Here is a 26,202-nt window from a genome sequence, read left to right as displayed (position 1 = left end):
ATGGTATACACAAAATATGCTTCCAAGACTTGTTTGTCTCAATATTTACACAGTGTTTTTAATACGTAATAGGTACACAGCCTCAGTGTGAATTTTTAAGAGAAAAAATGGTTTAAAGTATGAGCACGTAATAGAAAAATGTAACATTTAGTGTGGTTACTGAAAAATTAGTGTGTGAATTACTGTAAGATGCCTCTTGAAGTAAGCTTTACTTCCTCTCACTGTCAGTCTTTGAGTGACACAATATTTTGACTAAATTCTTATTTAAGGTCCATATGAAAAACCAGTGTTGGTTAACCTCCATCTTTTGGGGCAGCTATGTTGGTTCTCCCAAAAATGTATCTTTGAACCATCTGTTAGAAACATTTTAATGAATCAGTTACCATGCTCCTCCCATTTAGTAGTCTGGTGTGATATCATGAATGGGAATTTAGTGTATGCCTCTAATATTATTCTAACAGTTTTTGTACTTTCTTTGCTCACATTAGGTTTAAGGCATGATACATTAGGGTGAGATACATTCCAGGAGCATGCTATATCCATGAGAGAGAGTTCTTTCACATTTCAGAAGGAAAAGCCCATTGCTCCTGCTTGGCATCTCTTCTGTGGCAGTAACAGATGGGTTTGTTCATGGGAATGGCAATGGGGAGAGGTTAATGAGGGCAACACTGGTACTGAACAATGAGGGCATTACTGATAACTACTCTTGGCTGTGTTCAGTGCGTGCTGCTGCTGCAGTGCTGTTGTCAGTGACGTTCCCAAAGTGCAGCACAAAGCAGCAAACTTTCTTCTTAACATTGTGGGGAGTTAGTGCTTTTGGCCTGAGGATGGGCATGTTACAGGCCAGGGGGCTCCTGCAAACAGCTCCTCTGTCTTCAGTTTCACCTCTTCCCTTCCCAAGAGATTAGTGCCAAACTGCCCCAAGTGAAGGCCAAGGAGAGGATGTGGTTGAGTTGTCTTGCCATGACCAACACTGTAGACAAGAACTGAGATGAAGTGGAGAAACCAAAGGCAACTTGATTGTACTGATAAATGTACCAGAAGCTGTTCAGGGCCACATTAGCCTAGTGCAATGCCAAGCTAGCAGTGCTGGCTCTCTGCAGCTTCTTAGCAGTGCTTGCTGGTATTTTGTTGTCTGTATTTGCTGGTCTTTCCACCCAAAATGCATGGAGAGAACATTACTGCTACCTGCTTATGAGGTGCAGTGTAGGCTCTCATTCAGAAATCAGAATCCCCAGCAACTCAAAGTAATCACTTGATGTTACCCATCCCTCCTGTCTAAACTGATGCTGTTTGCAGCTGAAATTCATGGCCCAATGTGCCTAATCACTCTGCTACTGTAGTGCTTCAGGGGGTAGAGCATAGGAGCATCTGTTTCAGGTCTTCTGTGCCCCTCCTCTGCTACTGCCCATCACAAGGTCAGAATGAACCATATTTTATGGTATGTGATGACCCAACTGTCCTCCTTGGAGCCCTGCTGAGAAAGTGGAAGAGTGTGAGAAGTTGCATGCTGTAAATAAGATTTCTTTTCTAAAAAATATTTGCTTGGCACTTGGAGAAAGAAATGAGAGGTCTTCATTGCTTTAGCAGTCCAGGAGACAAGTGGGAAAGGTCATGTCTTCATCTAGAAGAAAGATGACTAAATAGTCAGCTAATAGGAACACACAAGTTTAAAAAAAGTCCTCCTGGGTCACTGAGTCAGTCTTCTGCTGTCACAAGCCCACTGAATGTCATCAGTTGACAAATCTCCATCTTTAAGTGGGTGGGCTTCCCTCTTGACTCTTCAGTTCACTGCATGCTGGAGCTAAGGGTTGGATGCCTTCTGATTTCTGATCTGAATTTATTCACTCGCAGTCAGTTCTCATGCATTTGTTCCGGTCCAGAAGCATCTTCCATCTGACTTAGCACCCTTAGCTGGTGTTTACTGCCCTGACTTATTTATAGGCAGTGGCCCCTTCACCACCTTTGTTTACTAGACTACACAAACTGGCTTTCTTTAGTCTCTGTCATAAGCTCTGTTGCCATGGTCCCTCTGCTCAAGTCCTGTTCCAGTATTTCCTGAGCACGGTTAGTCAGATTCATGTGCACTGTTTCAGGCTTGTGCAGTGACATCAATTATCCCCAAACTCTGATGAATGAGCTGCTGCTTTTGCAGTTCAAAATGTTCCCTTGTGTGCTGTTCTCATTTTCTTTAATGTTGTGTTGAAATACGTCTACATTTTGGGAACTGGTCATTGGTCTTGCATGACTTCTCATTGTGGAGGTCAGATTGTCTTCAGGATACAAAGCATTGGCTTTCTTTCTCCCTCCCACCATATTCCAGCAGGTTTTTTTTCTTGGCAAATCCAGTGCAGCATTTACTATTTTTTTAAGGTTTTTAGGAAGAATCTAATGGTATAATGTCTGTTTTGGCAGAAAGGTACTCAATCAGCAAGCTGAATAAGTTGGGGGTGTTTTTGGTGTGTGTTTTACTTTATTTTTTTGGGGTTTGTTTTTATATTTTATTTTTAATGGAGTCTTGTTCTGGGTCACTTACAGGTAACTTAGTTCTGAATTTTGGCCAGATTTTGCTATGGCTTAATATTTTCTGTCTTCCAGAGGTTTGCTCCTCTCTGTTATTGGAAAGATATCCCTTGCTGCAAAGATAGTCTGTACTGCACAGTTAAATTGAGCTGTTTCTTCCCTAAAGGCAGTGTAATGTAGTGATTTCTATTGTACCATTAACAATTACTTGGACCACTCCAGTGTTAGACTATGATGGGACTCTTAGTTAAAGAAACATTACTAAAGGCAGATTAAACCATGAAGGTAGAAGTATTTATGACAAATAAGTAATTTCTTAGGGTTTATATAAGTTATTATTCTGCTAAATATTTTGTGGCTGTTAAATTGCTTGGTAAAGAAACCCAAACAAATGTAGACATGAAAAAAAGAATTTTAAGAATGGGTAATTTTTTTCTATACATCATTTAATTTCTTCCTTTACCCCCTTTTTTAGTTTCCTCCAATTTCTCTTTAGTCTGAGTACTGAGCTGGAAATTAAAATTCAAATTAATTTTAATTGTTTAGGGAGACTTTTAAAGTTTTTGAGACATTGTGATATGTCATTTGTTGTATGATACAGAAAATATTTTAAAATGGTGAGGTTGACATTTTTATAACATGTCCTGGCCCTTGATTGAAGGTGTGGATGGATTTAGAACAGGTTTCAAAAATGAAAGGGAATAATTTATTTTCTAGAATTTCTGGAAGTCTTGGAATTTTGTTCCTGAAAAGAAGTTAAAACAAAAGTTAAGACAACAGTCTCCACTAGTGTTTGTCTGTGGAAACCCTCAGGATATTTTAAGTATTTTCTAGGCAATTACATCCCTGCCAGCATTTTTCATGTGAGGTCATGGATAGGGATAGAAAATAGATGTTGATGAAACATAGGAAGGGAACAATAAATACGGATTTCTCTTACAGAACCATGATTCAGCTTTCTTCAGTATTGGAGAAATAGAAGTGGGTCTTTGAAGAAAGAAGTTAAATATGGCCATGAGAGGATTGAAACACATACTGCAATCATGTCCACAATTATGTAGCACTTGCTAAATTGCAATACAAGGATTTTTTTTTTTTGGTCAAACTTCTGTTTCCAACTCCTGTGTTTTCCACCCCCATCACCCTTGGGCCAGACTTCCAGCACAGCAGTTTATTAAAGCCCTTTTGAAGGGGATGGACATGGGGCAGTCCTTACTATATGGGATTCAGCTCCAGGACTGTCATCTATTCTGAGTGTGGGCTGAGATAGAAATGTTTCTAAATGTAAGAAAAAATGTATAGCTGTGTTAGGTCAAATAAAAGGTTTCCATGGCCCTTGCTCCAGAAGCAGCTTCTGGCAGGTACTGAAGGAAAAATGTAAAGTTCTTCTGTCCTGGTTATGTCCAATTTACCAATGATAAGCAACAAAAAAGAAACTGTTTTCTTTCAGACTTTATCTGAATGACTGGATAGTAAGTATATATTAAACTGACCTTCATGATTCTTATCCATATTTTAACACATTTTTGTCTTCTGCAATCTAGTTTAGCATTGTATTCCGTAATATATTTATATATTCCATTAGAGCCATCTGTTGTAGGTTCCATAGTTTTCTAGTTTTAAACTCACTTAATGAATCTAAATTCATCAGGAGGTCACAGATTCTTGAATGAATACTTCCCAAAGTGTTTTATTGCATCTTTTCTGTGTCAGCCAGGTTTAGTTGTGGGTTATATTAAGCATTTTTATCACTTGCAAACTTTGTCACTGGCCACTCATTTGTGAAGTCCAGCTTGTTAACTTCCCTGCGTGTGAAAGCTGAATTTTGTTTCATTGATTCTTTAAAGACTGATGAACATAATTCATTTTTGTCAAAAGCTGTCTCTGCTCTGAGCAATTTTTCTATCTTGGTTGTGTATTGTGTTTGGGATTCTACTTCAGCCTTCTACTTTGAGGTATTTCAAATGTTTTTAGTAGAGCCTATCCTTTTAACATGCGGTTTCTAAAAATATCTTGGTTTTGTCTTACATTCTTGTAATTTGTATGTTCCTCCTTGCCCAGGTTTATGCCTTTCAATTTCCTTTTTTTTTTTTGAGGTTGGCTTTTTTTTTTACTTTTCAGTTTTAAAATTACCTTATTACCTTTAAATATATCTTCAGGGTCACAGGATTTAGTACAGTTAGGCTGAGACCATCCATCCTGTTGTAGGATTCTTCTATTTCAAAAGCTCTTTGTGTTCCTGATGTATTTTCTTCGGTCGTGCTCTGTTCCTTGAGACCCTTTCTTTCCACCTGCCTCTTTGACTCAATGGATGGTAATGGAAATATTAAAAAAAGTAACCTGAATTTGGCTCCAAGACCTCATTTCATAGGGATAATCTAATGTGAGTGGTACTCTACCATCACTGACACCTGGCATTCCTATAGCAGGTGATGCTTTGTGACAGAGTTAAGATGCTAGCAGCAACTTGAGCACTTGAGCATCCTCTAGTGAAAAAAAACCAAACAAACCAAACCATCCCTGCCTGTCTAAAAAACTGACTAAACCGCAGGGATATCCCCAGGGAGGCAGCACTGTGTGCCATAAATATGAAGGCAGATTTAAATTTGAAATAATTCTTTGGGCAGTAGAATTCAGCTTTAAGTATTCTGCCCTTGTAGTACTGTTTCAAGTGGCCTAGAGACACTTTCTTTGCAGGTGAATCCTAATTTATGTGCCCACTCTGCTGTACCTTACTGTTTAGTTTGGTTTTAGTGGAAGCTGGCTCTCCTCTGAAAATGTGTGTTGAAAAGCAGCAGTCATGCTGTGGCTGAGGAATTAAGGAAGTGCCCTGTTAGTAAGGGATTGGTGGTGACTCTGTGACCAGGCCAAAATTGTCTCATGTCCCAGTAGCCTTTTGTGAGTCTGGCTGGTTATGCACAGTAAGAACTTTAACAATGTCCAAGTGAAGCAGAATCCTAAATCTTAACTTTCAAAGGCAAGCTGAACCTGCAGAAGCTGCTGTTTGTCAGTAAGACTTATGGCTGAAATTAATTTGTGAATTTGACACCAGGGTTGGTTTTGGGTGCTCAGTTGATGGTACATGGGAGAAGCCTCAGGTGTCAGGTAGAATTCAGTATTTGAAGGTTATTGTTCTTGAAAGCAGCAACCTCCAAAATGAGAGGGGTCAGAAAAGGCATCTGCCCTGAAAACACTGGTTGTCCAAAATACAGTGTGTGTTTGTCTAGAGGAGTGGGCATTTGCAGGTTTCTGACAGCTGTAGAGAACTTGTTTTTGTTATCTCCTTGTTTTCTGGTAAAGAGGACTTATGAAGGACAGCATGGAGGGTTGAATGAATATGACAGCAAGTATCTAAGCAGCTGTTTAGATGTGGGTGATGATGCCCACTTCAGTGTATGATAACCATCCCTTATACCCATCCCTTATACCTTAACTGTGAGCACTCACAATGCTTACAGGCACAAAAGTGAGTGTACAAACTTAGAGGGCAAACTGCGTGTTTAGCTGAGCTGTGATGACCTCTGTGCCAAAAAAGCTTTTGAAGATCTAGAGCACAAGGATACTGCTTATCACCATTTAAATGTTGGCAGGCTATTGTTTTGTACAGTTCTGGATTGAGCTGACTGGGAGAAAAATAATGTGTTCCCAAAGAACATGTTCCCCTGATTTTTTTTTTTAATGATGTAACAGTAGAGGCAAAAAAAATATTCTGTAGATAGGTTTTACAACATGTTGTTACAATGAAATATTATAACTACTGAAACTATCAAGATAGCTAGTAGTTTGGGAAAATAAGCTTAAATCAATTTTTGGCACAGATTTCAAGGCAAGCAGCATGCCAACAAACAGTAGTACTGGAAATACAGACAGGCATTAAAGCCTCTTAAATCAAACCTCTGACCTGACAGAAAATCCTTGATGACATCATTCTTCAATGATTATCTTATATATAATTCAACTAATTCTTTCTGAACTGCATGTTTAACACGGACATGCAATCCTTAGATCCTCTTTTGTGTTTGTAAGAACTGTAAAACTGTGTCAGGAAACAGATATCTATTGTTTCAAGGGGATTAACAAAATATACTTACCTGCCAGATGGTCCACAATTACCAGTAATATTGTTATTAACTTATGGCTGTGGCTTGTGTTCAGCCAGGCAGCATTGCCAGTGTGGATGAATGTGTTACTCTGACAGGCTGAGTCTACTCTTACACCCTTGATATTTGTCTTGATTGCTTACACCAAGATAGCAGCACTGCAATTATTCCCAATTAGTTCGATAAATATAACACAGGGAGTTGGTCCATATACATTCTAGGAGGATGTGTTCTTTCATATGTTCCATTTTCTGAATGCTGAATCAAAAATAACTGAAAATGTGGGTGGCTAAACAGGCTGTGCCAGCTACTGTATTAATCACAGATGAATTTCAGAAATCTATCGTGTACATATTAGTGTGCTCTGTGTAATAGCAGTGGGGTACAAGTCTGAGATGGTGTTTTAAAATGGATCTCAAATGAATGCAGTAGAAGTCTTGTACCACCATGACACCTTTTATAAATGCCACATATGTGTGCAAAGAAACTTTGCTTTTGAAAGCGCTGTATCCTCAGGTGGTTTCAGACTCTGGCACTACTTCAGAACTCTGATGCTACTATGAAACATGTATTGCAGAGGTCTGGTGAAAAAAGAATGGTAATATGCACCATGGGGGGAAACAGTTGAAATCCTATGGCAGCTTGTGATTGCTTTCCTGCTCCTGCACTGGCCTGTTTCTTCTTGCTGTAGATTTTCACCCCAGAAACTCACAAAGCCCTTCCCTCTGGGAAGAGGGAAAACCAGAACAACTTAGCCATGTCAAAAGTTCAGGTTGTGCTACAGAAGAGCTGCAGATGGGAGAAGAGTGTAGGTAAAAAAGTTTGCATTGAGTTAATGAAGATTGGGTTTTGTGAAAGACAAACATTCTTGTAAGAAAAGCTTTAGTACAAGAGAAGGAAAAGGAACATGTGTTTAGTTTGAAATGATAGAATTTTGACGTATTTCTGAAAGAAGTATTATGAAAATATTTTTGAGCTTGGATGGCTTAACTGTGATCCTGACAAAACTTAAGCATAAATTGAAAGTGCAGGTGGAAGAGGGCCAGGTAACCTGGGAGGAATATGGAGACTCTGTTTGAGCATGACTGTGATCATGAGTACCTTATATCAGCAATAGTGTGGCCAGCAGGACCAGGGAGGTGATCATTCCCCTGTACTCATCACTGGTGAGGCTGTACCTCAAATCCTGTGTTCAGTTTTGGGCCCCTCACTTTAGGAAAGCTGTTAAAAGGGCTGGAGCAAGTCCAGAGAAGGGCAGAGGAGCTGCTGAAGGGTCTGGAGCACAAGTCCTATGAGGAGCAGCTGGGGGAGTTTAGTCCAGAGAAGAGGAGGCTCAGGGGAGACCTTACTGCTCTCTGCAACTGCCTGAAAGGAGGTTGGGGTGAGGTAGGGGTTGGTCTCTTCCAAATGACGGGACAAGAGGAAATGTCTTCAAGTTGTGCCAGAGGAGTTTTTCATTGGCTATTAGGAAAACTCGCTTCACTGAAAGGATTGTCACACATCAGAACAGGCTGTTGGGGTTGAGTAACATCCCTGGAGGTATTTAGAAGATGTGGCACTCAGGGACATGGTTTAGTGGTGACTTTGGCAGTGTCCTGTTAATGGCTGGGACTCAATGATCTTAAAGGTCTTTTCCAAGGTCTTTGGAATGAAAGCTACTGAGTCGAAAAGTGTACTTTGTGACAAAAGATGTTGGAAAGTCCAAGAACTACAGGCTGATCAGTCCCACCTCAGTCCCCAGGAAGGTGATGGAGCAAATCACTATGAAAACCCCTTCTGGAACACATGAAGAGGAGGAATGTGATTGGGAGTAGTCGGCATGGATTTCTGAGGGGGAAATTTTGTTTAACCAACTCAGCAGCCTTCTGTGTATAGATAGCTGTTGACCAGTTGGAGGTCAGTCACTTTTGACATGCTCCTGGTGGGCACCAGTGTGACATTAATCACCAATCAATGTGACCAGTGTGACATTAATCACCAACGTGTGCTTGTGGCAGAGAGCCAACAGCTCCTGGTTGGTGAGAGGAAGTTTTGCCAATGGATTGAGGGAAATGATCCTTCCTCTTTACCCATTGTGGTGGGGGGCCCCATCAAGGGTGCTGTCCACCTCTGGGCTCCTCAGCACAGGAGATATGGATATACTGAAGCAAACCTAGTGCAGGGCCACACAGATAGTTAAAGGCTGGAGCATCTGACACACAATAAGGACAGAATGAGCTGGTACTGTTCAGCCTTGAGAAGAAAAGGCTCCAGGGGTATTTCATGTGTAAGTACCCAGTGAAAATTTGTAAAGGAGGGAGAGACAGACCTTTCTCAGCCTTATTCAATGAAAGGATGGAAATCCCAAGAGGGATATACAAGAAATACAAGAAATTTCATTTAAACATCAGAAATATTTTTTCTGATGGACACTGTGAGTTTGGTCAGTCACAAATCAGATCTGATTTCCCAGAGATGAAGTCTCCATTATTGAAGGTATAAACAACTCCCAACTTTAGAGCCTGCTTTGAGCTGATTGGATTGATCACAAGAGGCTTCTTCCAATGACAGTTGCTGTATGAATCTGATTTTAACATCTATTTTTAACAAAGTAATTGTATTAAAGAGCTTTCAAAGGATGCAAGTTCTTTAATCAGTTTTGATGTGTGAAGTCCAGAAGTATATTCCCTTCTTTCCAGTACATGGCTCTGAGTGTTAGGATGCTCTCCTGCTTTCTGATGCTTATCCCACTGGAATGTGCCATGAATTCTCCAAAATTGCAGCACTTCTGGTACAAGGCCATACTCAAATGCCTTCTCAGTGTACTTAATGACCATAAATTCTCTGGCTTCTGTGCTGTCTTTCTCACAAGTAACCCCTAGGTAAGTTTTCTTTGGAAAATATAAATATCTTTTGTTTACTGGCACTCTGCTTCTATAGGGCTTGGCTTGCTCGTGATACCAAACAGCAAACTCTTAAAGGTGTTTTTTTTTCTTTTGGCAGTGATTAGTTTGTCCTTTATTTGAAATCTGTACTTCTCTTTGCAGAAATGTTTGAGGAGGGAAAGGCGAGTTTCCTATCCTACTAGTTAAAAACAAAATGTACACAAGGGAAAAGCTTTCCATGTAAAAGAAATAAAACCTTCTTCTGTCAGGTGCTTCAGGTGAATGGGTTGCATTTCTGTTAAAATTGAATCATTACTGCTTTTCCTGTATAAACTGATTTCTTTGGAGTAGTCAGGATGATGCTAATCCTTGACAGCTTTGCCAATGTGACTGGTGTATAACATGAATTAGGAGAGCAGGGAGTAGTGTTGGTCCTGGTCCTCCTGCCTGCCATGGGGAGAGTATTCATTTGCAGAACAGGTCCTGTCCTCAGCCCACACAGTAATATTTGTACTAGCTCATAAAGGCCCAGAAAACATTAGGAACATACCTGGTGGGATCTACACAAGACCAGATGAGTGATCTGTTATCTCTACTACTAGGGCCATCTGAATCAGGCATCTTCTTGCCAGGTTAAATTTGTAATCCACTGACATCAGCATTTTAAAAAAGTAATCTGTGCAGCATGTCAGTTTTTCCTCTTGAGGTTATTGCTTACCTGGAACATGGAAAAAACAGTTCCTTGGAGTAGAAACATGGTTTGAGCAGTCCCTGGTGAAACTGCTGTTCAAAACAAGTGTACAAAGGCAAAAACTAAAAATATATCAGAATGTTCCAGAAGTGTGGTGTATGCTGTTTTAAATTTAACTTGCTAGAACCAGCACTTAAGTATTTCAAGCAATTTCTAAATGTGCCCAGCATTAGATTGTTTAGATTCTAGTCAGGAGACTGAGTGGGATTGAATGCTCCTGTACTGTCTAACTTCCTACTGTCTGTTTTATGTAATTCTCTCATGCATTCTTCTGACCACTTACATGATGGAATTGTGTTTTTCCTTTTACTACATAACATGCCTGAAGATGAATGTCCAAATTTAGCTGTTGTGGACTCTAGCTGTACTGGGGTTAGATATGAGGGAACAGCATTGTCCTGGTTTTGATCAAGCTTGCTCTTCTGTTCTAATTGTGCTTTTACATATCCTCTCAAATATATGACTCTGTAGCTCACTTGTTACTATTATTGTGTTGTGAGCATTAATTAAAATAGGGAACACACTTTGAGGTGAATGAGGTGCTTCTGGGATAGAGGCTGGGCCATGCCCTTGTTGGTTCGCAGCCTGAAAGAAGGGAGATGATGGTGTTTGTAGCTGTGGAAGTTCAGACTGTAGAAATGAACACATCTGTTCTGAGTGGCTGACATTATTGACTTGAAAGGAATGGTGTTCTAGATGTAAGAAATTAGCACAGAGCATTCATCCACTACGAATGAGTTTGGTAATGATTTAGCAACTAGAAGTTGCATATTGACATTTTTGTCAAGTCTGGACTACAGCAAAGCAGTCATAGATTACATGCTCTGACAAAATGTTGCTATAAATGTTTTAGGTCATTCTGAAGAATATTTAAATCCTTGAAGGCTTTTTTTTTTTAAGATGTAGAACTACAGTCTTGTACCTTTTTGCTTCTGATGATTTTCAAGTTTTATACAATAGTGTGTCAGCCTTGAAACTGGCTTGTTAGCTTTTCTTTCAAAAGAATTTTTGAAGTAAAATGTTGATGATGAAACCTAGAGACTTCTTGGTATAGGACTTAGACAATTTAGATGGTCCTTCAGGACATGTGTATGTAGGAAACTTTTTTTTTCCTTCACATACATCAGTGGTCTATTGGTGGCTTTCAGTTGTATAAGGTTTTATTGTGGGGCCAGCTGGCAGAGATGTGGGGAGGGGGCTTGGATGCTTGCTGGAGGAGGATGTTGAGCTGCAGAGAAGAGGCCTGAATGTCTCTGGAGGCTGGGTTGTCTCTGGGGAGGGTACAAAAAAAGGCTTTTGCCAGTTGTTTTGGCAAATAGGATTCCCTGGAGCAAAGGGGAGAATGTAGTTTTTGCTGGGTATGGGTTGAGGTGCAGTGTCTGATACCTTGCACTCAGAACTGGCTGAGAAGGTTGCTGGCAAAAAATAGTGCAGGTCTTCCACTGTGTTTATTTTGGGTCTTTGCTGCGCAGTAAAATGTGAAGGGCATTACATTGTTTGAGCATACAACTTGTTCTTAACTGCCACCCTGGTCTTAATATGTTAGATTTACTGAGCTTTTGTCCATAATACATCTCAGTAAAGTCTAAAATAAGAATGTTTCTGTGACTATGGTTCTGGGAGCACAAAACATTTCTGGTTTTACACATTTTATCAAATTCCATATTTAGAAGAAAGAGGTAGTTCTTCTTTTCAGGCTACAGCATCATAAAAAAGCTTAACCTATTTCTGAGGTTGTGTTCAAGGCTGTTTCCTCTCTGTTTTCAGAGGTGTTGTCAAAGTCGACATCAATCTGCAGAAGGTGGACATTGACCAGTGCTCGAGTGAGGGATGGTTCTCAGGGACACACAGGTGTCATCTCAACAATTCTGAGGTATGTCTGTCCCTAAGGGACCACTTCAGTAACAAATCTGTACACTGAGCAGTGCTCTGTAGTATAAATGTTATGTATTTTGTAGACATTGAATGTGGTTTGTGGGGCTGGAGGAATCTTTGTGTGTGAGGTGTTGTGGAATGCATAAGTTTCAGGAGTGCCTGCATTTCAGAATTATTGATGTTGAAACAGCAGCAAAGTTATTGTGAAGAGATAACACTTACAGGGAAAAAGATTACTAATGAAATAATTTATGAGGTTCTGCTTTGCAAGTCAAACAATTATTTTGTGCTCAAAATCAAAATAGAATTTTAATGTCAGTGTCACTTTTGCTTGGACAACTTTGCAAAATGTAGTAGAAGTAGCTGAAATGCTAATGGTAATTATTCAGAAAAACATGGTCATTTTACAGAGTGATACAGAATAACAGGCAGAATTGGATACTGTAATTCCTTCTTAGTAGAAATGCCAACATTTTGACAGAGCTGACTAAAATGTTTGTGTTCAGCTCCTTCCTACTTCCCCTTTCTTCTGAAGGTCTATGTCTGGTTCCATCTGTCAGCAAATCATAGATCATTCGCCCTGGCCTGTCATATGTATTCAAAGAAACTTTTAAACAAAATATATTTTGATTTTTCTTTTAGTTCTCCTGTGTAAAGGTGATTTCAAAGGCACCCATTTGTTTTCTGTGAGAGTGGTAGCTGTGCACTTCTGTGCTTTTGGAAAGGACAATTAAAATGTAGGAGAAATTGACATTTGTCTACCAGAAGTCAGGAGATGTTTGCCTAATTTTCTGTAAAATGCCAATTTATCAATGCCAAGTCTAAATTTAGGAAAACAGTTGGTTTTGATGAATTCAGCTGCTAACATTTTTGAGCAAGAAGAACTCAGAATTTTTGTAAACATATTTTTTTGGGTCTTTTTCTCTTTGATTTTTTTTTCATTAAATAAAGTTGAAATGCAAAATCAAGTCTTAAAGACTAAATATTTCTGCAAGTGAAAAAAATTATTTCTCCGCCAAATACTTTTTGACTTCTGAATTGAAGGGAATACTTTTTAAATCACTCCTGTTTCTTCCTAGAAGAAAATACTGTTTCCCATGTGATCTGGTGAACCTTGTTTTTTTAATACAGTCTAGTTATCCCAAATGTGATTATGTACTTTGGCATGTGCTCCTCCTTCTCCTAATGTCTTATGAGCAAAATATGTTAGTAGAGGGATGGAATTGTAAACTGCATCTCTGCAACCAAGAATAAAAGAGAAAAAATGCAGTCCTAGGTCTCTTGTGGCTCAGCCCCAGCTGGCAGCTAAGTCCCATGCAGTCATTCATTCATTTCCCCTGCCCCCACTGCCATGGGAAGGAGAATTGGGGAAAAAAGGTAAAGCTGGTGGGTTGAAATAAGAGCAGTTATTAATAGAAACAAAGCAATATGGCAATAATAATGATAATATACTATTACTATAATGATGGGGGGGAAAAAGGAAAATTAAACCCAAGAACAACCCGTGGTGCACAGTATCACTGCTGACCCATGCCTGTCCTGTCCTCCAGCAGCGAGTGACCCCTCCTGCCCAGCTCTTCCCAGCTTATATATATGTGCCACCAGGCATGATGTTCCAGGTGTGGGATATCCCTGTGGCCAGCTCAGGTCAGCTGTCCTGGCTCTGATTGCTTCTTGTGCAGAGCATGGGAAACTGGAAAACCCTTGACTTAATGCAAGCATTGCTTAGCACACTGGTGTTTTGGCTGTTGCTATCAACATTACCCTCACAGAGAATCCAAAACACAGCAGTGTACAGCCACTGGGCAGAAACTACCACAGCTGAACCCGGGAGAAAGTCCCATGTGCTGCTTTTCATGCTCCTTTCATTGGAACCCACTGTGTGGAATAAGGGTAACAATATTTTCCACACAGTTTTGCTTATAAATGCTAATGAAACCATATTCCCTGTGATCTCTCTTAACTACCTAGGAAGAGTTAAACAAATGCCTGCTGATGGTTGAATGCTCTGCCCCCATTTACAAAGTCTGTCTCCAGCAGAGTAGGAAGAGAATGGAGATCTCTGGATTTCCAGTTCTGCTCTATTTAGATCCTCCGTGCTCACTTCAGTTTTGTTAGGTAACTTGAGTATTTACTGCAGCATAGCCTCTGTGCAGACTGTTTGATAATCCTTTGCCATAGTGAATTTCTGACTTGGCTCTGAAAGTGTTTACTTCATAGCCCATACCATGGGGCCAGGCCACCAATACCATTAAACCAAAGGCATAAAGCTCAATATTTAAGAATTTTGGAAATGCAGCTCCCTTCTTCCCTAATGGTAGAAAATAGAGAGTGACTTTATGAAAGAATGAAAGGAAAAAACCAAAGTTATGGATTAATCAAAATGCTTTTATAGTGGCTAAAATCTACTAGACACATGGCAGACAATTTTTCCTACTTTCTGTGCTGTTCTGAAGTGTTTATTTTCCAAATAAAAATCAGTTGAAATGAGGGAGATGGAGGTGCATGGAAACATATGGTAAGCCAGTGGTCTGTATGTGCTAGACAGAAAAAAGGGAAGGCATGGATGGGATCCAACTTCTTCCAGAAAATAGACTGTTGTTGAAAGTACTGTATTGCCTTCACATAGTCTGGCACAGCAGTATTAGGAGATGATGCTAACTGTGGCACAGGGATTTGTCTTTGGAAGGTCATCAAGAACAACCTGATTGTAATGGAATAGTTATAGTGCTAGTCCTTCTTTGGAAAAAACCAGTGTCAGGTTGAGTGATTTAGGAATATTATGATTCAGATATGCAATATGCTGAGACATACTAATCTTCCTTAAACTTTGATCTGTCCTTAGATTTAGGTGCTCCTTAGGATTGTTGGATCTTAAATATCTTGCTTCATGTATGGTGCCCTCAAGTACAAAAAACAGAAACAAAAACAAGCACTAAGAACTTTGAATTCCTCATTTTTAATTTGACTACTTAATTTCCTAATATGTAATAGATTTGTTTCCTGATTTGTTCTCTTTTGTGGGCAATACACATACATCCCCGATTTATATCAGTCTAGATGAATAATAGTGCCCTTCTTAAACCACGGGGTTAACTGAACCCTGCTCAACCTAATTAAGCAGGAAGTTAGGTGATACTTAACACAGGAAAGCCAAATTGCAGCCATGGCTAAAGTCTACTGTTGTTATGCTTTTCTCCTTTCTTTCAATAACTGAATCAGCCAAAAAGAGGCTGATGGCCAGGTGACTTCTGTGAGAGAGAGCTACATTCTGCTTCCTGCCTTCTGTCTTGACTCCCAAATAGGTGACGGCTTCCCCAAAAGCTATTGGGCAAGATATTTGGATTCCCTAGGGCTGCAACAAATATGGCAGGTAATATCTGCACAATTAGAAAAAATTAAGTTGGGTAGATCATAAAACGATGCAGACAAGCCTGAAATTAACAAAGTGTAGTTACCCAATAACAAATGCAAAGTAATTTCATTGTACAGGCAGTGCTGTACAATGTACAGTCATGGCTGGTAATGGGAGTAAGAAAACATGCACTTTTACCCTGTTTGAAACCCTTGAAGACTTTTACTATATTGGATTTCTTCTCAATAAATGCTGACAGCAGCTGCTGGCACTTTTAGTAACAACTTTAGAGTCCTTGTGGAGCCACCAGCAATAATGTCAAGGCTGAGGAGCATCTGAAGAAATGAGCTGGTGTGGCCCCTTGAGCTCGGCCAGATCCTTCCAGCCAGCAGCATCAGTCTGTGGCAGTGGCAGCAGACTCCACACTGTTCCCCTGGCCTTAATGAGCCTGCCAACAGCTTGCAGTGTGAGGCAGGCTCAGCTGACATCCCTTTGGGTTTCAACAGTATTCCACAAATGACAGCGTGCAGAAATATCTGGAGGAAATGAGGGAAGCAGAGTAAACAAGAAAGCTGCATTGCTGTCTGTATACAGTGGCTGCATATCTGTGTTTGTAGAAGGATGCATAGGCCTACTGTGTGTTTATTTATTGTGCACAAACACAAAACCAGTTGAGAAGGGAAAACAAATGAGCAGTGCAGCCAAAATCTTTTTTCCATTGTTTAGCAAAACATTTGGGTCCATCATATTTTAGTATACTGTATGCAAGGGTACAAGCAACTGAGCAAGGGGGAGGCAGGGGCTGGTTAAAAATAGACTTGTAATGGGGATGGGTTGGGAGGGAGGGTGTGGGTTACCCAATGCTTTCCAGGTTTTTCAAGCAAATGCTTTTCAGTGCCCTTGTCAGACTGGGAAAAGGCTATTAATGTACACAGTCTGTGGGAGGGGAACTGTGGCAAGAGATTAGCATCTGAAGTCATAACCCACTGGGTCATACTCAGATACTCAGTGTCATTGATTTTGCTTTTTACTTGCATTTATTTGCTGTCCTATCCATTAGGAAAAGTGCAGTCAGAATTAGAAGAATTTGAAATCAAAGCTGTTTGGTGATTCAGTCTGAGTGAATGGGTTTATGGGCTATAGTTAGCTTCTAATTTGGTAATAATAATCATTCTTGAAGCTGCAGATTGCATTCAACACAGGATAAGAGCAGTACCCTCCCAGAGTAGAGGGCATGTCAGGATATATTTTGTCTTAAAACAGCATCATTAGTGGTAGAAAACAAACACTAAATATCAAATCCTGTGCTGAAGGGGGAAACTAAGGCAGAAAGGGCAGTGGCTCACTTCAGTATGCAGGTAAAGAAAATATAGCCAGCATTTATTGGGTTCAGAAGCAGACAGGTGTATCTGTTCTCTCCAACAGCTCAGGGTATTTGAAGAGCATGCAGTAGACACAAAAAACATTTTGGATGCTATTTTAAAAATAACTTTTGCATCATCTGCATTCATGGGAAAAGTCCCCTTATGACAGTAAACCAGATCTAATCTGGCACTCCCCCAGACACTGTTACATAAAATAAGGTGGAGGTTTGTCGGAGTTCTCAGTGATAAACAAGGTGCTATGAAAACCAGCTTTCAGTTTAAGGAAGAGCCAGGTTGCTTAGCTACAGCATCTTTGCTTTAAAGACAAAAAATTTAAATGAGTCTGTGTTTTGCAGGAGCTAATCTTGGTTATCAATGTGTTCTTCAAAGAAGAAAACCTTTGTAAAAATTCCTTTCATCCTAGTCAGCAGTCTTAACTTGAGCATTTAAATTCATCTGGGTCAGTTCTATGTGCTTCTGTTTTTCCTTCCCCCAAAGTTAAAACATGAAAAGGGGTAGATGGTTGGCTGAACATTGTTGTCTGTCAAATTAAAATAGCTGGGAGATTTTTGGTTTATCTTGCATATGACAGGTGATGTAGCATTACATCAGTTTCCAGTTCTTTCAGATCTGTGACTGCAATTTTTGGATCTTTCTCTGCTGAACAGAGATGCTCAGATGATCCTGTCAGGCAATGCTGATTAGTTGTGCTGGTGCTTCTTCCCATTGTGTTTGGGAAGAGATGAGGCCCAGAAGTTTAGCTGGCTGGTGGAACATGAACAAAATACATGTGGTGGGAGCAGAGGGGAAGTTGTGGAGAGTGGGATGGGTGTAGGGAAGAGAGATTGAAAAGAGAGGAGAGAGATTGAAAAACTGTGGCTGGGGCAAGAGGAGGAACATCAGGGTGTATTGGGAGGCACAAAAAACCTGGCAGTGAGGAGTGTGGGGTCTGTAGCCAGGCTGCACCTTTCTCATGGCAGACTGGCTGAGAATTGCCTTTTCCAGAGTGAAAGGGCAGAAGCTGTAGCAAACCCAGGCTTCTAAATAGAACACAGCTTCATTCAGAGTTCTCATTTGTTATCACTATGTCCAGAGGCCTGTATCATGTCTGAAATGTGCTTCTGGTAGCATTAAGCACAATTAGATATATGCAATTAGATAAATAAACACCATTTTGGTTTCAAAGCATCTGGTCCATTCTGTGAGAGATTTGACAGGCTTATCTTGTGAGGTGATACAAAGACTATTACCCCCGTTTTACAGCTGGCCCACAGGCAAAATTATTATCTCTAAACTGATAGACTGGAATTGAAGGGTGATCTCCAGGTGTGTGAATTGCCTTCTCAGGATTGGATTTGTGCAGAGAGGTGTGCCAAGCCTGTGAACTGAGATGTGCTCCAGCCAGGGCTCAGGCTGGATCATCTTCAGAATGGGGTTTTGGGGTGCATCACAGCAGGTGCCCACACCATGCTCCAGATACTTCCAGCAAGACTTAGCATCCTGATATATTTTTGAAATCTGTGTCTGATGAGCTTCATAGTTTTCTTAGTGATCTTGACTTATGATAGAATTTTGGTCAAGAATTAAGTCACCCAAACTCCTCTTAGATAAACACACTGTTGCTGTCATTGCAAAGGACAGAGCTTCCTATGAACTGTGCAGACTCTGGTCTTGAGTTAACTATCAGTTTACTCAGGTAATATACTGCAGAGGGCTTTTTTTCATAGCTAAAATAGGAAAATTCTGCTCATACATACATATTGCAGTTAATTTTTTCTTTGAAAAAAAAAATAGATTTTTTTCCCCCTAGACTTGAGAAAGTTAACCAATACATAAAAACTTCTGTCTCACTTCAAAAAAGCTTTTATCAACTGTAGTAACTGTTTTTCCTGCTTTTTTTGTAGTTTATCATACCTACACAAGAGGCAAGTTTAATTTAGCTGAGAGAATAAAGGTCATTCATTCTTCTATAACAAATTAAAGTTAGCCTGAAAACATATTAAAACTCTGAAGAAAAACTGGGGACAATAGCTGCTGAATCTTTATATTCAAAACAATTTACTGAATCATAGTAATAATACTAATGGAAAAAAAAACTAATTTAGCTTTATTTTTAAGCACAATTTTATAGCACTAGACATTCAAATAGTTATTTTTGTTGGTGATTTCTGTTAAGAGGTAAATGCTTTTTTGCAAACAAAAAATGACTGCTTTTAGGCTATCTATGCTTTTGTTTAAATCTCAGTAATTTGTATGACTTTTTCTTCTGCTTTCCATTTGCCAGTACTGTAAACTGATGGCTATCAAGGACTGGTCTTCTGGAAATTTCTTAGTCTTTACTAAACTTAGAATCATCTTTTGTGTTTCTTTATTGACTTTTTTGTCCATTGCTGTTTGAGATTATGAATATACTAAGCATCAGTACTAATATGGGAATGCAGAACATTTGATTTTTGATCTTCAGGTTTTTGAGTATTACTGCCTTTTTGTGTTTTGACTATTTTGTAAGCTGATTTTTATCCTACTGCATTTCTTTATTGTTCATCTATAAGGATTTCATTTTTTTCTATTACTGAAAAAGTAGTGAAAAGAAAGTGAAAAAAGTTTGTCTTCCAAACATCCTATGTATATAAAATACCTAAGATAAGTAAGATATTTGTCTTTGATTATTCCTTAACTTATAAAAGATGGTGAGGGAAAATAGATATTGCTCAGAGACCAATCAGACAATATTTTTTACACTGCCCTGTTTTCTTCTTGCTCTGCAGGATCAGAATCTCTCTGAAGTTAAATTTGGTCCCCAGATTTACCACCACTATTCTCAAGGCAACCAGTTTTAATTTGCTTGCATGAAATAGGTAGTAGGATTTGCTTACTGATCTCTATTTGTCAGAATGTAATAGCTACTTTTTTTCACCACCAATTCCGTCTGAACATTTTAATAATTTTTCCTCTTTCAAATATGGTTGGCTAGGGAAAAGTATCTATGAAGAAGTATAACCATGCATTCTAATTCAAGCGAAGTGAGTCCCATACCTTTCATCATAACCAGTTATAGCCTTACTGTTACATTTTAAAATAAAGCCAACTCAGTTGACTTGACCTGAGAAACAAATTGAACTTTCTCCATAGCTAATAAACTGAAATATTGGCAACCTTCAAATATTTTTGTATGTTTTTTATATTTTTACAGCTAACCTGTGTAGGTGTGCACATGTATGGACATCATATAAATGTGTGTCTGAACATCTGTATATAGGTGTACTTGGAGCTGTGAATTGCTTGGTGTTTTGCACAGAGGCCCTCTGCCAGAGCGGCTTTGTGCTGAGATATTACAGAGGCTGGGGAGGGGACACTGGTCCTTGTGTGTCTCCTTGCTCCTCCCTCCATGCACCAGCGCAGGCTGCAGGGCTGGGCAGCAGCTTTGTGCAAAAGGCTCAGGGGGTCCTGGTGGGCACCACGTTGACCATGAGCCAGCTGGGTGCTCTTGCTGCCAGCAGCCTTGGGGGCTGTGTTGGGCAGAGCTGTACCAGCGGGTGGAGGCTTCCTCTGCAGGGCTGTGTGCTCTTCTGGGCTCCTCAGTTCAGGAGACATGGATGCTCTGCAGGGAGTTCAGCCAAGGGCCACCACAAACATGGGCACTATTGAATGAGGAGAGGCTGAGCAAGCTGGGACTGTACAGCATAGAGAGGAGAGGGTTGTGGGGATTTTCTCTAGGTAAAGGAGAGACAGACTCCTCTCAGGGGTAGTCAGTGACAAGGCAAGAGGTAGGGCTTCAGGCTGAAGCAGTACAAAAGCCCCTTTTTTGATTATACTGTGAGGGTAGTCAAGCACCAGAGCAGGTTGTCCATGGATGTGGTGGAGTGCCCACCACTGGTGGTGTTCAGAGCCCTGGGCAGCCTGGTTTAGCTGAACCTGCTCTGAGTAGAGCTTGGGACTGGATGATTTTCTGAGGTGCCTTCCAGGCTCAGCTGCCGTGTGATTCTTTGGTCAGCTGCTCTTTCATCCTTTGTAGGATTCATTTTTCTAGTCTGATTTATGTCCAGAAAACATGGCATCCCTTCTGAGCTTTGCATTTCCACTCTGCTTTATTTATACTTGTGTCAAGACTCTCTTCCATTTCCAGCTGCTTTTGCTCATCACTATTTTCCATAAAACTTCTAATAAGTGTGTGAAGATATGCATGTACGTTTTTTGAGAAATCATTTCCTTTAGACACTTTTTCTATAACAAGCTCAACATTTCTTTCTTCTACTACAACAGAAGAAAAGGAATCAATATATCCAGATTCTTATTTTTTTAGATAATAGCTGTAAGCATCTCAACTTATTTTTAAAACTTCTCTGAAAGTTGATTTAGTAGAGATAACATTAAAGTTTGAATTATGCTGGTTTGCTGCTTGTGCAAGGTTTGAAAGATTTTTATCCCTTCATATATATTATCTAAGTATTTAATGGTTAAATCTTTGAGTGGATGGAAGATGTAAAATATAGATTTGGTGCTGCATTTAATCGGGCAACAAATGCTGCATTATAAATTGGGGGTTTTCCAAATGGACTACAAGGTATAGAATACTGTCCTAGAGTTAGAGGATTGCTAGGGCTGTTTAGTAAATTGCTATAAGTTCTTTTGAAATTAAGACACTCTGATACTTGTTTTTATCCTGAAATGCAGTGAAGCAACATGAGCAGTGCATTTCCCTAAATTAACGTTTTTAATAAATGTAATTTTGAAATATGAAAACATGTATTTCAGGTAGCTTCTCTTGGAAATTATATAATTTGAAAGACTGGTAAAACTTAATTAAAAATGTGCATTAATCTTAATGCTTTCTTATGGGGAGAAAATGATAAAAGGACACTTGAAGAGGGTCTTGCTGTATGATAATGGCAGATTGCTTTGTGATACATATTGAGTATTTCTAGAAACCTATATACCAGTCAAAGCCCCATCAAATGCATGCCTTGTTTTTTTTCTCTTGAAAAGTTTAGAAACTTTTGATACCATTTGTCCAGTTCTGTCACTAATCAATCTATCTCACGCTGTTGAGTATTCACGGTGTTATTTTAGCTCAGCCAAAGCATCTTATCTCTCTTCCAAGAAAGGAAGTCAAAAAAAGCAGCATTCCAGAAATAGTAGACTTTTACCAGCCATGATAAGACATCATTACCTTCCAAAATATACAAGATATGGCACAAATTGGTTTTAAGCATGTGAGAGCAAATATTTGCTCTGTAGAGCTTAAACTCTATAATTCACATTGTTCCACTGCCCTTCAAAGTAAATACACTAGATGAAGGAGGCATTTCTTGGTTGCTTAGTTATACAGAATTTTTATATGGATAACTAGTATATGATGTTTGTTTGAAATTAATGTCTAAATGCTGCTATCATCCTGATGTGAATATTTGGGAATATTTTTGTGAAAAATGGTGAGACTGATTTTTTTTTTTTTCTTAGTAGTAGAATGAATTTTAATTTTTAAATTTGGGGTTTCTCCATAATAATGATTGCTGTCTAAGGGACCACTTTATTGCTACATAGACTGTGAATAAAAAGCAATTCTCCTGAAGTATTATTCAGTAAGCTACTTAAGGAAGATATATTTTTGCATGGTAGATGCACATTTTAGCTTTGTTTCATTTCCATAGGTGATTGAGTATTGCTTTTAATTATGCATAAGTGTGTTATTCTAACTGCTTTCTAACATAGTTTTTTAAAAATGGTACATTATAACAGTCATTTTTGTTACAAGTGTAACCTACAAATATTTTCTTTGGTGATTACATGATGATATGGAGAGACATTTTGCACCTTTGTCATACTGCAGCAAATTTAAGTGTTTTCCCTATTTGTGTATCTTTGTCGTAACACTGCTAAATGGTGAAAATGTTGAAATACCTGTAACAGTTGAGATGAGTCAACTTTTAAGTCCTTACTTCTCACTGAATTTTCCATAGGCTTTACATTAATTGTGTTTGAATTTGTGTGTGTGTAACACAAGAAATGACTGCCGTGGGTCACAGATGTGGGTGGGAAGCACCGTGTACATCGCTGGGGCCACAGAAGCTGTCCCCATAAACTGGGGCCACAACCTTCAAAGTTTTGTCTAGGAAAGAGTGATGAAGAAGAGGAGGGCTTGAAAAGCATGAATTCTGTACAATTGCTGTGCACTTACCTTTTTAGTAAGAGTTACATGAAAGAATAACATTGCTGCCATAAACTTATTACAAGGAAAGAACACCTGGCTTGTCCATTGTAAACAAAGCATTTGACAGTGCTCTTGCTCCATTCCATTTGTTTTCTGCAAAGATATAAACACTGTTACAAAGAACAGCCCTTGTGTTTTGTGCAGGTTTTTTCCCCCATATTATTTCTTGCCTAGGTTAAGTCCCAAATAATTTTGGGTTGCAGGTGTGAGAATGTTTGTAATTATCCATTCAGGTCATCCATAGCTGTATGACTTTATAGCAGTAGCTTTACATTAGGAATTTGTCTTTCAGTCTGTAGCATGCAGACAGTTCTCACTAACATCATTTGAACCCTTGTTGATGCTGAAGAGCAGAGGCAGTAATCTGTGATCTTGGCAGAGAGGAGTGGAGCTGCTGACCTGTTGTGTTGGCCCTCAGAACTCCAGTTGTGCTTTGTTGTGACCAGCATTTTTGAGTGCATCATCTGTAGAAAGGCATTTTAGATCCTGGAGGGAGAATGAAGGCAGGTGGGATGTGTTCTTCCCTCCAGCAGCCAAGGCTAATCAGCTCACCATTCAGGGGATCATTCTCTCTATCACCTGTCCAGGTACTATTGATCTTTGTGTTCAGTTTAACCATCAGTACAAGCAACATGCTCTTAGTAAATACAGTTCTGTGGACATGATCCAAATCCTTGAGATCAGTCTGGTTTCTGGCAGGCCTTCATTTTTGACTTCTGGAGTGCCCTTGTGCAGGTCAAAAGGAGTCTTTTTCTGCTTCCTCTTTTAAAAAGGATGTTACCAACAATCTTTTTTTCACCTTTTGATACAGTGTCATAACTGGGACTGTCAGACCCTTTTCTTTTTACCTTCTCACCTTGTCAAATCCTACATCACATGTTGCCTTTTTCAAAAAAAACTCCAAACCCAGACAACTGTAAAATTTTTCTTAAGTCTGCAGTCTTTTTTTTTAATTTGCAGTCTCTAGTTAGCTTAGCTTTGTCTTAGGTTGTATTCCTTGTTTTGGGAATTATGCAGATGAAAATGCTGCTACCTGTGTGCAGCTCTGCCTCAAATCTGTTTTTGCTTTTCTCCTCTCTAGATTGACTACTCACTGAAAGGCTTTGGAGTTGCAGCTTTTCTAAGGTTATTTATTTTGTCCTGATGACTCTGAGTGCAAATACATAGCAATGCTGGGGATATTTGCACTGTTAACTGGGGAAATCAAGCACAAATATGGCCCAACTTCTTCTCTGTCTGGTGTTTAAATGCAGACCAGATATGTTCCTGGAAAACCCTTGTTAGCCATGCCACTGGAATCCAGAGAGAGATATTTTGAATTCATGTGGCCTGTTATTGTAGGTGGTCATATATCATCTAACACTTTTATCTTAAAATATACAATGAAGTCTCAGAAATGATGAATAATTTTATCATAGGTGTCTTTGGTCTTATGCTCCTCCTGGGGAACTCCACTGGCCTGGTCACATCTCTTCCTGAAAATAGTCTGTAAGAAGAAAAATAACAACTAGATTTTGGATGCCTGCCTGAGACTGGCAGTTTGGCTTTTACAGAGGAAATGCTACAGACATGAACTGAGTGAATCTTCTTCAGGACAGATGAAAGAAATATCCCAGCTTTTTAAAAGCAGCTTGTACAGTTTGCTCATTCACCTCAAATCACCATGGCCATCTGTAAGGAAAAGGTTCAGAGTTAGAACAGTGAACATTAGACTAAATTTTCTTTTTTTTGCTATTTTTCTCTACTTGTAGGAGGTAGGTTCTGCCTTAAACTACTATTAGCACTGATCCTGTGAGAGGTGACTCGAGAAACTGTGCTCTGAGTGACAGGAAAAGGTTATGTATTGGAAGGTTGGTGAGTTGTCAAAACACCTAATGATATTTAAATTGCCTCAAAAGTGACTGCCAAGTACAACCTCATTTGTAAATTACTGTCCTTATACACGAATTAAGTTAATGGCATACCTTTTGGAGACAGAGGCTGGCAGCTGTTAGCTGTATTAATAAATATTTTCACTGAAATAATGAGAAAGAGCGGTTACTTTCCAAGCTTCCCATCCCTTTTCCTTGGCTTGAGTACAGTATACTTGGTTACCTTTTCTAGTCTGATTTACAATTGCTTTTAGGAGCACTTACTTTCGTGACAATAAATGTGTCTGGATTCCTTATGTCTGTAATGTAAAACCCCTCACACTGTTTCCCAGTAAAAGTGGGCTTTTTAGGTAAGAGTTCTTAATATTTGTTTCCACAGCTTTATAGAACTACAGCAACTCTGACACGTTATAAAATATATTCTCATTATAATTTCTCCTGAAGAAACAGTGCCAGGGGCCCTTCCTGTGAAGATTAGATTGTGTCTCAACATTCAGGACCATCAGAACTGGAATCTCAGTTAATGGCATTCTGACAGAGACAAACAATTCTTTGGGAGAAAGAGGAATAGATAAAAACAGTGTTTTGAAGGAGTGCTGAAAAAAACCCCTTATTTTGGAATGTACATTGAAAGGACAGATGCCCAGTTTGTCAATACACCCAAGCAAATTCTGACAGAGAAGCCACATACTATTGCTTTGTACAACATGGTTCAGCATCACCCTTTCTTAAGGAAAAAAAAAAAACCAACCCTAGAACTCAAAATTTACAGTAGTAAGTAAAGGTGCTTTCATATATAAGAAATAATGAGGCAAAGAGGTTGCAAAGCAAAGAAAAAAAATTGCATAATGAAAGATAAATGACAGGAGCCTCTTACTTCTGGATTATTTGAGAGAGCATATACTGAGAATATTAACTAAAATCAGATGGGGGAAAAAGCCATTTTATTAAGTATCAAATATGTAAACTGAGAAAAATGTAATCCAATAATGGAATTGTCTTTAATGAGACAAGTGAACTATTTCTGTTCTGCAGAGCACTCTGTAGAAAGTTATTACACACAGGTCAGAACTAACTTAAATTTTAGACTAAATTTAGACTTGCATATAAATGTCTATCAGGCAGTATTTTTTATTGGTGAGTCCCTGGTTTAGATTAGCTAGAATGAAAGTAATGCTGACATTGTCCTGTAATAAGACTTTTTTGTCCAATAAATATAGTTCTGCCATTACAGGAGACAAGGATTCCTCAGCAGTTTTCAGATAAAGCAGAAAAACTTGTTCCCATC

The 26,202-nt window shown here is 39.2% G+C and overlaps 1 protein-coding gene across 2 annotated transcripts in view; it reads left to right on the top strand.

Annotated features, from left to right (window-relative positions):
- GPR158 (G protein-coupled receptor 158) overlaps window positions 1–26,202 on the top strand; it is a 186,352-nt gene that overhangs the window by 3,878 nt on the left and 156,272 nt on the right. For both annotated transcript variants that reach the window (XM_064407624.1, XM_064407615.1), the window contains exon 2: window positions 12,006–12,111. In XM_064407624.1, coding sequence (XP_064263694.1) covers window positions 12,006–12,111 — 106 coding nt within the window. The remainder of the gene's footprint in view (window positions 1–12,005; window positions 12,112–26,202) is intronic.

Source organism: Passer domesticus, chromosome 1 (genome assembly GCF_036417665.1).
Source record: "Passer domesticus isolate bPasDom1 chromosome 1, bPasDom1.hap1, whole genome shotgun sequence".
Taxonomy (NCBI): Eukaryota; Metazoa; Chordata; class Aves; order Passeriformes; family Passeridae; genus Passer; species Passer domesticus.
Note: the sequence above shows the minus strand (reverse complement) of the source record. Positions and strands in the feature narration are given on the sequence as shown.